This window comes from Mus caroli, chromosome 4 (assembly GCF_900094665.2).
Source record: "Mus caroli chromosome 4, CAROLI_EIJ_v1.1, whole genome shotgun sequence".
Classification (NCBI taxonomy): domain Eukaryota; kingdom Metazoa; phylum Chordata; class Mammalia; order Rodentia; family Muridae; genus Mus; species Mus caroli.
Genome location: NC_034573.1, coordinates 143,927,862 through 143,942,448, shown reverse-complemented (window position 1 = coordinate 143,942,448; position 14,587 = coordinate 143,927,862). Strand labels below are relative to the sequence as shown.

Genomic DNA, 14,587 nt, shown 5'->3' with positions numbered 1-14,587 from the left:
CCTCCCTCCCTCCCTCCCTCCCTCTCTTCCTCCCTTCTGTCCCTCTAGGGACAGATAAATCCCTGTGCTGAGAACTTGGTCTTGGACATCCCGAGTTGATCCCTTTCCGTTCAGGATCACTCTCTGCTCCTGATGGGAGAAGAGCTCCAGCGTTTCTCCGAGATGGAGAGCCAGATGCAGAAGAAAGATCAGGAGATCCTGACGCTCCAGAAGGAGAAGGAGGCCCTGAAGAAGCAGCTGAAGAACCTGCTCAGAGGCAAAGGCACAGAAACCTCTTCAGCTTCCATCAGGATGGTGAGCCTTCTGGCACATGGCCTGGAGAAGCACTGAGGTGTCCCCAAGAGCAGAGGGCTCTGCTGCCTCTGTCCGTTCAGGTCTCGGCTGAGGGCTGGGCGAGGCAGGTCCATGTGGTCAGGAATGGACTCTTGATTGGTCTGAGACTTGATATCGCTCATACCTGATGACTGCACTTAGGTGGAAGCAGGCATGAAGTGGGGGCAGGGAGGAGACTGGAGCTCCTGGATAGTGCCTGGGAACCTCGGGAGAAACTGCCCACGCAGATACCTGAGGCAGAACAAACAGGACTGCTTCCCCACCCCAGCAAGGGCTCTAATGCAGGCATGAGAGGACAGGCCAGCCAGGGGAGCCACAAATGATCATGGTGTCAAGTGCATGCTGAAAACTGATCTGGTGGGACCCAGAGCCCTGCTGTGCCCCCAGGGCTGCTCCTCCACAGACCTTTGCCTTGCTTTTCTGGAGAGTGCCACTTCTTCATCCTCCCTCCTTCCTCAGCAACCATGATTCCTCTTCCTCATCTACCAATATCTCTTCCTCCTCAGTTCCTTTTTTTTTCCCTCCTCCTCCTCCTCCTCCTCCTCCTTCTCAGGGCCCACCTCCAGCAGAGTCCCAGTCTTGCTCTGGCTGGGCCGAGTTCAGCAGGTACAGCCTCCTCAGGTGGCCCCTCTGTAGTTAGACAGATGCTCTTCTATGAGAGGATGGGAGGAGGGGGGACCTCACCTGGAGAGTCTGAGGTTCACAGCTGCATCTGATAGGACCGGTCCTTTGAGACGCCCCTGAAGCTGGGGAGGATGAGTGTGCTGAAGACCATATACAAAGAAGAGGATGAGCTACAACACTGGATGCAGGTGTGGAGCCAGCCGGAGCTCCAGGCTTTCACTCTCCGATCCTGCTAGGGGAGGACGGGTGCTAGGTGGCCCCAGCCCGGTCTGTGGTGCCCCACTCCCCACCCCAAGTGCAGATGAGGGCAGTGGATGAGCTCAATGCCCCTCCCCACCAAGAGCACTGGTCGGTTGTGTCCTGATAGGAGGAGATAAACGAACTGGGTTGCTTCCTAGAGTAGGTACCTCCCCCACCCCTATCCCCCGTACGTGGGGGCATCTGTGTCCACCACCCTTTTCTCTCTGCCCCAACCCCCACCCCCAGATGCAGGAGGAATATAGCATGGCGGAGAGTAGCAAGGAGCTGCACATGGAACCAGGAAGCGCCGTAGAGGAAAAGAGCTCTGAGGGGCCACCCGAGGAGGCTGCAGGTGCCAAGCTGAGCAGGGCCAGCCAGAGCAAGACCGAGACTCGGCTGGAGGTGGGCCCCGAGGAGGAGGAGGAAGAGGAGGAGGAGGGTGACGAAGCAAAAGGAACTGAGGAGGGAGAGAGATCGGTGGATGAGGAAGAGGCATCATGGGAGCTGCGGGAGGAGGAGGAATGTCACCCCAAGAGGTCCTACTCCATGACGGAGTCTTTTGAGGAGGAGCTGATGGCTCAGCTGGAGGAGTACGAACGGATGTTGATGGACTTCCAGAGTGAGCTGGAATTCACTAGGTCCAGATATTCTCTGGCTACAGGTAGGGGACAAGGGGCCTGATGTGGTGGGGTGTGGGTGCTCAGGCCTGCCAACTTCTCAAGAGAAGCAGGGGATGCAGCTTCCTCTCCACCAGGAGCTGCATCAAGAAGGGCGACCAGTCATTCAGACAAGCCACTCAGAGCCAGGTCCTCCCTCTCTGGCCCTGCCCGTCTGCTCCTCTACTCTTAGGGACCATCACATCTTTGCAGCGGCAAACTGACTTCCAAGAGTCTCAGCTGCGGAAGGTCACCACGGAGAACGAGCTGCTGGAGAAGGAGCTCCGGGAACGGAAGCAGCAGCTACAAGACATGACAGACAAGGTGGTGTGCGCATGCGCTCAGCAGCCGTACTGGCCTGTCTCAGGGAGCACAGCCAGCAGAACCCAGTAGGCCCAGCAGTTCGGGGAGCATGGCTTTCCTTAGGAACAAAGATTCCACGCTCAGGGCACCAGCTGGTGACAGCAGAGCCAAGATTCCTACCTGCGTTTATGGACAACCACGGCCCCGATGTTCTTTGGTCTAGAATATGTGTCCCTTTGTCCTGTGCCATGGTAACCCCGGTCACTTACTAAACATTTGCTGGTCCCTGAGTGTCGGGGCTAACTAGCCACTTTTAGAGGATGCTTAGCTATGGGGCTCACTCACGCTTCTGTTATCAATACCCAAAGTAAAACATGTGATGAATTGATAGGTGTTTCCTACCCACCAAGCTACTCCACAAATGCCTCCCTCTCATATACCCCCTCCCACAACAACGGCTTCTAAGTTTTCTAGCCAATTCTTCAGGAAACTCCACTGAGGCATCAGATAAGGCTCCTCAAAGAGTCATCATCGTCACTGAGTCATCAGTGAATGTCTGCCTCTTTCCCTGGTTCCTCACCTGCCTTGCACGGGCAGGAGTCCCTCTCCTCACCCTTTGCCTTCCTCGCATCATCTTATCCCAACGTGGGCGAGGGCCTTGTGTGTGCACATCCTTGCAGCTGTTCATGAGTTTCACTAAACAAACACTCGTGTATCTGTGAGGCCCGTGTCCTGATACTGAGCTTCTGTACGCAGGGCCTTCTCTTTCTCGATGATAGCCTGATGTTTCTGCATAGAATATTTAGAGGAAGTTCGGTTTTCTTCTCTTTTGAAAGGAAGTATGTCTTTAAAGCTTCGGGAATACTCGCTACCTGAAAATGCCTTGATTCTGCACACTGATAAGCGTCAGGTGGAGCCCAGTTGGGAGACCCTTATCCCACCTTGCTCCGAAGGTGAGGGAATTGCTCTTGTAGCTTACAGACCTGCTGGTGAGAAGCCCAAGGTCAAAAATCCTGTGTCTTGAAGGCTGTTTGTTGGGAAGCTGTGAGCTTCTGCCTCTGTCCAGGATGTCCTGGAACTGCAGAGTTGTTCCTTTATCGCTGCTATTGTTGCTATTATTATTGTTGTTGTTGCAGTATTGACTCGTGTTTTGCCTGTATGTGTGTCTGTGCCAAGGTGTCAGCTCCCCTGGAATTGGAATACGGATAGTTGTAAATTGCCATGTGGGTGCTGGGGATTGAACCCCAGTCGTCTGGAAGAGCAGCCAGAGCCCTTAACCAATGAGCCATCTCTCCAGCCCCTATTTTTCCCCTAACATTGGGAGTTTCATCTCATGCATCCCAATTCCAATCCCTTCCCAGTTTTTCCACATCTGCTTGCCTTGTGACCTCGCCCCCAGCCCCCCAAAAAAAGACAAAAATAATTTTAAAAGAAGAAAAGAAAGAAGAAGTCCACTTTGTGTTATCCATCTCACTGGAGCATGGCTCCTTAGATAGAACGGAGCCCTTTCTCTCCCGTTGACTTGTCCCTTGTTAGCCTGCTGTGTCGTCACACACCGTAGAGGCACTCCGTGGCCTTCAGGACTTGTGGCCTGTGTCCTAGAGTCTTTGTTTGCATTTGCTGTGCACGTCTTTGTTCTAGTCTCTTCTCTGTTGCTCTGACACAACCTCCTGACAGAAAGCAGCTTGGGGACCAACGGTTCATTTTCCCTCAACAGATGAGCGAATCCAGTTCACAGTCCCTCGTGGCAGCGAAGTCAAGGCTGGAGCCAGAAGCAGCTAAAACCCACAGTCGAGAGCAGAGAGGATGAATGCTAGCATGCTTAGTGCTCAGAGAACAGTGTTTGTTCCTGCACAGTCCAGAGCCCCAGCCAGGGAAGGGAGCCATCTACTTTCAGGCGTGGCCCTTCCCAAATAAATTAATCATCAAGACAGTCTCCCTACAGCCACACCCACAGACCAACATGGTCTCTATTTCTGTTAAACTTGCTGCCCCAGGCTGCCTGCTACCTGGGACTGTGCAGGTGACTATGTTGTGGTCCTGGCAGAGTGGTTGCTTGAACTCCCGTACAATCTCATCTAGTCTTTGTGGTAGTGAAGGTTCCTTGAAAGCTAGGGACCTGCAAGAGTGTCTTCGTTATGAGTAAAGGATCTTGCTTGGGTTCTGGGCCTGCAGGCAGGAGGCTGAGAGTGTCCACAACTCAGCACACAAGGCTCTTAACTTCCTGTAACAGCAGGCCGCTGACTGCCGTTCCTCTCTGACATTTACAGGACACTGAGTGTGACCAGTACTGTCTTTGGCTTCCCTGTGAACAGTCTGGCTTTCTTAGCTCTGTGACGTAGGGCGCCATCCAATGTTCTGCTTCCTGTGTCCGTGGGCCCTCTCTCCTCTTCCACATTTCTCTGGCAGAACCCTACAGTGTTCATTCCTGGGAGGGCCAGGGAGGCAGATCGGGTGTCTGTGCTTTATCTGCCCTGGGCCTGGGATCCAGGCTGACTCCACTGTCTGCCCTGCAGTTCTCCAACCTCCGGGAGGAAAAGAAGCATCAGGAGATAATGGGACTCATTGAGAAGGAAAACCTGGTCCTCCGACAGGTGAGGGCTTTTGGGCGTCGCTGAAGGCTGGGGAGGGCTACCTTTCTTGTGGGCTGGTCTACCATCATGGACAAGATAAGGCTGGAACATCTGCACAGTTGAGTTGGGTCGCTTCATCCAGGCTGCGCCTCACTCAACAGACCCACTGTGGGGGTCTGGCAGCAGATGGGCTGGGTTGCAGGAACCCGAGGTTCATTGCCTCCACCTTTTGGGAAGAAGTGGTAAGGACCACTAATGCTCTGCCTCTCCCGGTTCTCTCCAGCAAGTTGCAGACTTGAAGATGGATCTCGTCAGCAGTGAGCAGACTATTAAAGAGCTGAACACCCAAACCAAAGAGCTGGAAGATCAGGTTAACACCAACAAGGACCACCTGAGGCGGTGGAAGGATTTGCATGATGACCTACAGACACGTAATGAGATCATCCAACAGACAGAGCAACAAACTCATGTGGTCCTGGAGGCCACCCAGGCCAGGGTAATACCCACCCTCACAGACCATGTGCCCAGCAGACAAGGGCTCTGGCTCATCATGCTTCCGATCACAGCTGCAGTGTAGAGTTGTTTGGCAAGTGCTGGGGGGAGGGAGTGAAGGCTCAGGGAACATTATGGAAACACAGAGGGCAAGGGCCAGTGCTGTTTATGGAGAAAGCGGGCCTTGAGGTCAGCTAGAGAAAGAGGCGGTTGGAAGCGTAATTGTGTCCATGTCTGGCCCCCATCCTGCCACCTCCCTCCTGCCCCTAAGTATATCCTTCCATCCTGCTTTTCTCTTTTCTAAATTGATTTTTATAACCTACTCAGTTAATTTGGTACTGCCATATGTGAATGGCTGCGGATTCACACACCAGGGCATGAACAACCTGTTGCTAACTGCCTAGCTCCTGGGCTGGAGTCAGGGGGAGCTCCAGAGCCCATTCTGCTCCACGCTGGAATTAAAAAGGAAATCCTCTGTGTGTGTGTGTGTGTGTGTGTGTGTGTGTGTGTGTGTATGTATGTGTGTGTATGGGTATGTGTGCGTATGTGTGTGTGTATGTGTGTATGTATATGTATGTGAGTATGTCTGTGTGTTTATCTGTATGTGTCTCTGTGTGTGTGTATGTATGGGTATGTGTGCGTATGTATGTGTGTATGTGTATATGTGTGTGTATGTATATGTATGTGAGTGTGTCTGTGTGTTTATGTGTGTGTGTATGTCTCTGTGTGTGTGTCTGTGTGTATGTATGTGTGTATATGTATGTATGTGTGTATGTGTGTGTGTCTGTGTGTGTCTGTGTATGTCTGTGTATGTCTGTGTGTGTGTGTGTGTATATGTGTGTATGTCTGTGTGTGTGTCTGTGTATGTATATATGTGTGTGTGTCTGTGTGTGTGTCTGTGTGTGTGTGTCTATGTATGTATGTGTATATGTGTGTGTGTGTGCATCGGTACATGTGAGTGCAGATGCCTGCAGAGGCTAGATGCTTCAGATGCCTGTGGAACTGGATATAAAGTGCCCCTTCCCACATGGGTGCTGAGATCTTGTAATCTGTGGTAGTTGGAATAAGATTGGCCCTCATGAGTTCATGTTTTCAGACCTGGTCCCCAGTTGATGGAACTTGTTTGGGAAGGGTCAGGGAGTGTGGCCTTGTTGGAAGATGATGGGTTTTGAGGTTTCAAAAGACTCATACCATCCCTAGTGTCTCCTGCTCTGCCTCCTACACAATGGGTCAAGATGTAAGATCTTCTGTATATATGCCTCACCACCATGGACGTCAGCTCTGTAAACCCCACGGTCAAATGAGCCCTTTCTTTTATACCTTGCCTTGGTCACAGTCTCATTGCCACGATAGTAAAAGTAACTAGACAGACTTGAACTCAGGCCCTCTGCAGGAGTATGACAGGCTCTTAACTGCTGAGCCACCTCGCCTGTCATAGTCTATGGTAGAGTGTTTGGCTGGTTTGATCTTGTGCACGTGTCCACGGCTGCCACGTGTTCATGTACGTAATTCCGTTCATGTCTAGGGGAATGCTTCCCAGCTCTCTTCCCCATCCTCTGACTCCCACATCCCTTCCACCCTTCCTCCTTGATTGTTCCCTGAACCTTGAGGGTGGCGGAAATATTCCTTTCCCCACTAGAGGGAGGAGTTGGAGGGGAGAGGTCAGAAAATCCAGACCTGCTTGCAGGTGAACTGGGCCCAGATCTTGCTATCTTGAGCCGCTGCAGTGCCCTAAGCCCAGCACAGAGAGGTGTTTATGAGGGACTCGGGCTCAGTTCAGAGCTGATCTCATTCCAGAATGAAGCAAAACGGAAGGCTGCGTGCATGCAGGTACAGGCTTTAGACAGATCTCTCCCTCTCATCCACCAGGGTATGAGGGTGGGTAGCCTGATCCATCTCTGTCCTCTATCCTGCTCCGGTCATCCCTCCTGGCCAGCTGGTGCCTGTTAGGAAACTGCTTCTGGTTCCATTGTGGTCCTATGGACAGCACTAGCCTAGAGAAGATGTGTCTTGTATCATTTGCCAGTGTGTGTGGACTTGGTAGAGACTGTAATGTTGGGTTGACAAAATTCTGAGTCAGGTGCTGATAGGTGAGGCTCCTGGGGGGAAGGAAACTGAGGCTGGATACCCCAGGCGACTGCTACCTCCTGACCAGAGGCAACAACTCTGCAACAAAATTTGAGCCTGCAGTGTTCTGGGTTCCTTGGGAACCTTACCTGACGCTTGACGTGGGGTGGGCACCCAAGAAAACCCGGAAGGACAGTGGAGGCAAACAATCCAGAGTTCCAGGTTAGCCTCAGCTACCCAGGGAGTTGTGGATCAGCCTGGGCTACATCAGACCCTGTCTCTGGAGGCTGCAGAGATGGCTCAGGGGTTGTCTGCTCTTTCAGGTGACCCACACAGTGGTGCACAAGCATTCGTCACTCCAATTCCAGGGGGCCCAACACCCTCTTCTGGCCTCAGACGGCACTAGTTTGTGGCACACAGACAGGGTGGCAACACTCTCACGGACATGCAATAAAAACAGGCAAATCTTTCCAAAAAAAAAAAAAAAAGACCTTGTTATCAACAGCAACATTAGAAGGAAGACCCTTTTCACTTGGCCCTGCTGAGGAGGTAGCCTAGGAAGTAGCCATGTACGGAGCTCTAGGTAATGTAAGCGCTCTCTGGCTCCCCTTGAGTGTTTCTGTATTACAGGGTGTGTGTGTGTGTGTGTTCAGATACAGTGTGAGAGGGCTGTCTTGTATCCATGGCTGGGATGGTCTCCGTCTGAGGAATACTGGGGTACAGGTTAGAAGATTTTACCCCTGGGCATGTGATTGCCTTGCCCTTGGATGCTGGCTGGATGACCAGACCTAAGCTCAAGGATATTGACAAGCACCAAAGCCTAAAACATGCGCAGGGTGACCCCTAGAGTGACTTCTGGGAGCTGGTTCACAGCATGGGGGCCTCGTCCCAGAAGGGAAGGGAGAAGGGTCAAATGCCCACAGTCAGGATCAGAGCACTCAGAACCACCTACCAGCTTCCTGGAGAGTGTCCTGGTGGGCCAGGGGGAAGGTGCTGAGTGGGGAGCAGAAAGCAGGCTTTAGGAGTCCTGTACACCCTGTACCATTTTTATTAGATTTGGTTTCTAATTTTCTTTGGTCAAAGGTGAGACCTAGGGTGTTGTGCACTCTAAGCAAGTACTTTACCAGAATGGAATCCAGTTTTTTTTGTTTTTGTTTTTGTTTGTTTTTCAAGACAGGGTTTCTCTGTGTAGCCCTGGCTGTCCTGGAACTCACTTTGTAGACCAGGCTGGCCTCGAACTCAGAAATCCGCCTGTCTCTGCCTCCCAAGTGCTGGGATCAAAGGTGTGCGCTACCACGCCTGGCTTGGAATCCAGTCCTTATTTTATTTTAAAATTTGTATCATATGTTTCCTTAATCTCTGTCTGTCTCCTCCTTTCTCTTGTGTCTAGGCACACTTGAGCACGTGGATGTGTGTAGGTCAGAGGCTAATTTTTAGGAGTTGGTTCCCTCCTTCCACTATGTAGGTCTCAAATATTGAACTCAGATCATCCATCAGCCACAACAGCAAGTACCTTTACCTGATGCGCTGTCTCACTGGCTACTTTTTTATTGTCAAGGTTTAATGGATGCGTGTGTGCGTGTGTGCATGTGTGCGTGTGTGTAATAGATGAAAGAGATTTGTCTAAACAATTGATAGTTTCTAGAGACAGGATGGGGCAAATTGTTAAAGAGGCTGAGATGGGGCTGGAGTGTTAGCTCAGCCATTAAGAGCACTGGCTGCTCTTCCAGAGTACATGGGTTCAATTCCCAGCACCCACACAGGCAGTTACGTTACAATTACCAAATAACTTCAGTCCCATGGGATCTGATGCCCTCTTCTGGCCTCTGTGAGCATTGCATGCATTTGGTGTACAGACATAGCACTCAGGCAAAACTCCCATACATATAACACTAAGCAAAACAAACAAACAAACAAACAAACAAACAAAAGAGGCTGAGGTCTTCAGTGGCATCTAGAAACTGAAGTGTATACCACTTTTATTTATTTATTTTTTTACAGTATTTTGAGTCTGTGCCTTCAAAGAGCCAGAAGAGGGCATCAGGTCTCCTGGAGCTGGAGATACTGGCAGCAGTGAGTCCTGTTAGGTGCTGGGAACAGAACTCAAGTCCTCTGCAAGAGCAGCATGTGCTCTTAGTCATGGAGCCATCGCTCCAGCTGTGATGATATTTTACAGCCATGTACAGGGCTGGGAATATATCTCAGTGGTGGAGAGCTTCCCTCATTAGCATGTAAGAGGCCTGCGCGCACACACACACACACACACACACACACACACACACACACACTTGTTTAGTTTAAGAACATAAAAATAAGCAAGTTGGTATGCTAAAGCTTTTGTGCTTCGGTGCGGGGCCACCCAAGGAACCGGGATTTGATCCAGAACATTCTAACTCTTAGGCAAGTCCCACTTCCAGCCATGGCACGCAGAAGCAAGAAATACTTTCCTGGCCTGCAGGCTTACTGTAGCAGGGCCAGGCATCTTTCTCGGTAGCAGCGGGGTGCCTTTCACCTTTGTTCACAGTATGAGAAGCTAAGAAATAAGATCATCCAGGCGGTCTTCAGTGTCAGTGGGAACAAGAACTTGTCCATGGAACTCTCTGATAGCTACATCCTGGAATCCCTGCAGGTGAGGGGAGTCAAGCTGTGTTTACCACCTGAGGCTGAGGGAAGAGGGGAGGCTTGGACTCATGGAAACCCAGCTCTCATCCTGCCAATGCCTTCCATGCACTGTAACCCCAGGACACTCCTTGAGACCAGGCTATCCCTGGGGATAGCTGTAACATGGAGTTGTAGAACCTGAGATACAGCCTCATGGAGGAGGGGCACTCAGCTACCCTAACCCTCATCCTTGCACAAGGAGAGGGACTGGCTGCCTGTATTCTGGAAGTTGTCTGGCCAGCTCAGCTTCCTTGGTAGAGTCTTCTCTATAGAAGCTGCTGGGCCAGAGTCCTGGCACAGACTCCTCCCTCTTGGCCTCAGCCTTGCCAACTCCTATGGACCCCCAAGGCAGAAGCTTTGGACAGGTCTGGGGCTGCAGCACTGTCCACCAGCCCTTGGGGGCTAATCCTAGGACTGTGCATTTCTCTAAACTGTAGGTCTTTTTTTTTTTTTTTAAGGGATAGGCATGCCTACCCTGAAGGTATTGGGCACCACCAGAGCCCTGGGATCATTGAGGTACCAGGCTGCTCTGGTTGTGACCACATGTGACATAGGGTCGCATCTCACTAGCAGCCAATCTGTTCCCAAGGTCTAGGCCTTCTGTTATATTGCCCTGTGAGCCCAACATGATGGCATTTCCCTGTAGCTCATGGAGAGCGAGCCTGAGTCACGGCTACCTCTGAGGAGTAGGACCCTGGGGATAGGACGGAGTAGATGCCTGAGGTCCCATAACTCTTTCTGCTAGGAGTGAGGACAAGCTGGGGAGGGACCAGATGGCCCTTCTGCACGAGACCAGACAGCTTTCTGGTCTGTAGGCATCTAAGGCATATTCCTTCAGTGCCGTATTGACCAAAGGGGTGGGTTTATAGTGAAGGTTAGACACAAGCCTACTCCTGGGACAAGCACATTGTCACCTTCCACCCTGCCTCCCGTGGCATCACAGCCCTGGCAGGGACACACACTTCAGAGGCAGAGATCTCTGTCTTTGTTTTGATATGGGTTTGCTCTTGCCTGCTGCAGCAAGTCCTGGGGAGTGGGGATGGGAGACCTCCGTGCAGATCTGAGAAATCACCCACTGACTATGTTTCTTGTTCAGAGGATCATCTCGGAGAGGAGTGACTTCTACAGTCAGCTGAAGCAAAAGGGCGTGAAGGTGCCCCCACTACAGCAGTCAGATGTCTCCCTGCCCGGCAAGATCAAGAAGATGGCATCCAAGTGATACAGCATGCCCAGCTGAGATCAGGACCCTGCTGGCGAAGCCAGTCTATGTGGATAGTTCTGTGATAGATAATTAAACCTTAGAGTTGGCCACCGTCTCATCTTCTCTGGTACCTACAGGACCTCATTCTCTGCACCTGAACCACCCAGGTCATGTCCCCTCCCACTGCACCCTCCCCTGGGTCAGAGGCTGGGTGCCTCCATGCTCTTCAGATCCAAACTTATGCTGGGGCATGCTCTTGCTACCGGGGCCCCTTTGGAAGATGGAGAAAGGGTGGGAGGCAGGAGGCGGTAGAGCTGCAGAGAACATCTTCCCAATCCTTGGGCTCCTGTGGGTCATGAAGTCTGTACCACGTGCTCTGCTCAGTAGAGAGCTCACTCACCGGCTGGCTCTTCATCCACATCTTGCGCACCCGCTCTTCTGCTACTGCAACTCCCCTGCACTGGGTGCCACCAGTTCAAAGGGGCCATCTCTGTCTTCCATCTGGAGTGTAACCAGGCTCTACCTGGGAGCACGGAACTGAGCCTGAGCTCCAGTCCGGCTCTGCGAGGCTGGGAAGGAACTGGCGCCCTCTGCAGGCGTCTGGGATGGCTTGTACGGTTCTGCAGCAGGCTGGGAAAAGTCCGAGGGGGGTCCGCCCCTCCTCATCTAGACTAGACTTCCTTGGCGACTGTGACTGCAGGCTTCCCAGGCTGGCCTCTCTCCCTTGGCCCCGCCCTTCAGATCCTGCCCCCTCCCCGGCCTCGGCCCCGCCCCCGTCACCCCAGGGGGGCTGGAGAAGCTTCCCTGGCTTGCGGGCGGCCCTTGCAAGAGGCACAGGTGAGTCGCACTCGGCAGAGACCGTGGCTTCCCTCCCGCACAGCCCAGGGAGGTGGGCCTGGCAGCACGCCCCACCACTCCATGTCCTCCGGGGCCAGAGCTTCCCTGGCCGGAGAATTCCAGACTGGGAAGGGTTAGGGAGGCCTAACCACACAAGGCTGTCAGGCCTGGAACTGCCGACTCAGCTCCTGGGGGGGAGGATCACCCTTGGGGCCAGTTTTTTCCTTTCTTCTAGCTGACTGCTCCTCTCTCCGCCACTGTTTTCTTTATTTAAGGCTCGAAGCACCAACCTTACCTCTCAACATCCTGGTTTGCCCTGCTGGGGAAAGGTGGGATCCATTGAACAGACCCTGACAGCCTTCCTGAGCACTGGAGGCTTCCGACGCGCCTTTGTAAGTTGGGGTCTCAGAGGTGCTCCGTGGGTAAACCGGTTTAATGAGCAGCTGCATGTTGGATTCCCTCCAGGGGACACTCTGTGTTTGAAAGGACCTTGTAGGCCCTTCCGACTGCGTCTATAACAGGTTACAGTGAAGGAAGCCTAGACGAGCCTGGCCCAAAGAGCTCACTGCTATCTTGTGGCCTGCCCAGCCAAAGATAGTCTGCAAATAACAGAATCCTACCACCTCAGGCTTGAACAAACTGGGAAGACTCTCTTCATACCCCAAAGTCTACAAGTGGGCAGGTTTTGCTGTAGATTTAGACAGCCCTATTGAGGCGAGTGTTGCACGGATATTTAGACTGCATATGTGGGTGTAGCAGCTCCAGCCATCACACAGGCAGGAAAGAGGTGGCCACTCTTAATTTGGGGAAAGCAAGTTCCCTCTCCCCACATTCCACTGTAGATAGCACTTTGCCCACAACTGGTGACATGGTAAAGGGGGATTGGGATCTTTAACCTGTCTCAGCCTAACGTGGCTGGCAGGAGGAAGGGACAGCCCTGTGCAAGCAGCTGGCAGATTCTTTCTGAAACAACAGCCCACCCACACTCCAGCAACACTCTGTCACCTCAGGCTGTCAGTCAGAGGCTCCACCAGAAGACACGAGTGGCTGTTAAGATGGTGCCCTTCCTCTTCCCATTCAGCCGAGCATCCTGAGGTTCTGGAGTCATTTCCTGCAGCCCAGTAGCCTGCTGTACCTTCAGGTACACAGGGTTATGTAGGACGGGCTGTATCCCCATTGCCCCAGCTGCTGGGAGACAGGGTCCGGGTCCTGGAGCTGGGTGCCACAAGGGAACATTGGGTACCCAGTACCTAACTTTATCTGTATCTCACAGCCTGTACTTCTAGTATGTGCCCTGTTCCCTTTAGGTAAACACGAGGTAACAGGAGAGGTCAGAGGGTAAATGACATGTTAGTGTCCACTATAAGCCTGTTGGCAGTAGGTAGGAGCAACCATGCATGGCAGTGATGTCACTGTGTCTGTTCTTTTCCCGGGCTGGCTGGCCCTGGGGGAGTCAGGGATGGTTTGGTGCTAGGAACCTTTCTGTTCTGGGCACTCGTGTGTCTCTATTTCCTGCCCATCTACAGCCCTCTGGAGCCCCTGCACCCACAGAAGCCCTGTCTGACTCCTCTCAGAAGCAGCAGGTGGAGGAGGGGCTGAGGACAGCTGCTGTGGGGCCTCCTCCCTGGCTGGCTGGGCTGGCCGTACCAGACACCAGCCACTGCTCATCCCTCCCCTTGCCAGCCTCTCTGGAGAGCAACTCCAGGCCTTATCTGTAGGGCTGGGGAGGAAGACGGTTATCAGGTTGTTGGCAGCTACACTTTCCTGGTCTCTGAAGGCTGCACTGGCTGTCTCCCCTGATAAATAGGAGGTAGGAGAGCCCCCTCAGAGGCCCCAGTTGTAAATGCAGAGGCTTACTTACATTCCCGAGGGTCAGGGCTGGCCACCACCCTGCCTCCCTGGGCTGGAATTCCTTATCAGGTTCTTCTGATGTGACCCTGAGCTAGTTTCTGGTTATCGTGGTAAATCCCTTCCCCTCCTTCCAGTCAGACCCTCCCCAATCAGCAACTTCTGTGAGTCTGGTCTGATACCTGCCTTATCTCCACTCTGAATGCTGTAGCTCCACCTCAAGCCTACAGCATGCAGTCCCAGGAGAGTGGTGTTCACTACAGCAGGTGGGACAGCAGCAGCCGGGATGAAGTCAGCATGACCGCCATGTCCAGCTCGGAAGAGGCCTCATGCTATAGGAGGTACAGTCCCAACAGGCCAGCAGCTCCCACTGATCTGACCAGCTTTGTTCAAGCCCAGCCTGCCCAGGTGCCCACGGCGCTGGGCATTACCTTTGAGCAGATAGGTAACTCCCACCTCTAGCAGAGCACTCAGGTCTACCTCTGCCCATCTTTTCCTGATCTAGCCTGCTGCTTCCCCACCCGTGTCCACTCGGGAACCTCCCCGTATCGTTGGTGTGGGCTCACTGGCTGTTCTTATTCTAGGATCTCCCAGAAGCTGTGCTCTGGCAAGCTGGGGATAGCCATGAAGGTGCTGGGTGGAGTGGCCCTCTTCTGGATCATCTTCATCCTGGGCTACATCACTGGCTACTACGTGCACAAGTGCAAATAAATGCTGCCCCACTCCCAGCCCTGGGGATTCCCTCCCATGTA

At 52.8% G+C, this 14,587-nt stretch overlaps 2 protein-coding genes across 5 annotated transcripts in view; both read left to right on the top strand.

The window, feature by feature from the left end:
• The window catches only part of Ccdc27 (coiled-coil domain containing 27), a 15,578-nt gene extending 4,245 nt beyond the window's left edge, over window positions 1-11,333 (top strand). The window contains exons 5-12 of the mRNA XM_021160590.2: window positions 115-294; window positions 1,053-1,145; window positions 1,444-1,858; window positions 2,047-2,177; window positions 4,673-4,750; window positions 5,013-5,225; window positions 9,813-9,917; window positions 11,046-11,333. Coding sequence (XP_021016249.1) covers window positions 115-294; window positions 1,053-1,145; window positions 1,444-1,858; window positions 2,047-2,177; window positions 4,673-4,750; window positions 5,013-5,225; window positions 9,813-9,917; window positions 11,046-11,168 — 1,338 coding nt within the window. The 3' untranslated portion in view covers window positions 11,169-11,333. The remainder of the gene's footprint in view (window positions 1-114; window positions 295-1,052; window positions 1,146-1,443; window positions 1,859-2,046; window positions 2,178-4,672; window positions 4,751-5,012; window positions 5,226-9,812; window positions 9,918-11,045) is intronic.
• A 336-nt stretch (window positions 11,334-11,669) lies between these two features.
• Smim1 (small integral membrane protein 1 (Vel blood group)) lies at window positions 11,670-14,587 on the top strand. 4 transcript variants are annotated; one of them, XM_029476641.1, is made up of 6 exons: window positions 11,887-11,987; window positions 12,263-12,379; window positions 12,998-13,128; window positions 13,514-13,797; window positions 14,047-14,176; window positions 14,420-14,587. In XM_029476641.1, exons 5-6 carry the CDS (start codon window positions 14,067-14,069, stop codon window positions 14,544-14,546), a joined length of 237 nt encoding a protein of 78 aa, XP_029332501.1. In that variant the 5' UTR covers window positions 11,887-11,987; window positions 12,263-12,379; window positions 12,998-13,128; window positions 13,514-13,797; window positions 14,047-14,066; the 3' UTR covers window positions 14,547-14,587. The 4 variants fall into 4 exon arrangements, with proteins under 4 accessions (XP_021015818.1, XP_029332501.1, XP_029332502.1 ...); XM_029476642.1 differs by lacking the exon at window positions 12,998-13,128; XM_021160159.2 differs by lacking the exons at window positions 12,998-13,128; window positions 13,514-13,797 and having other exon boundaries at window positions 11,670-11,987.

Bases quoted from the DNA above. Each gene is read 5' to 3' on its own strand.
- Smim1 (XM_021160159.2), top strand. From the start codon at position 14,067: ATGCAGTCCCAGGAGAGTGGTGTTCACTACAGCAGGTGGGACAGCAGC. The intron at 14,177-14,419 runs GTACAGTCCCAA...TTCTTATTCTAG, and splicing joins GAGGCCTCATGCTATAGGAG to GATCTCCCAGAAGCTGTGCT.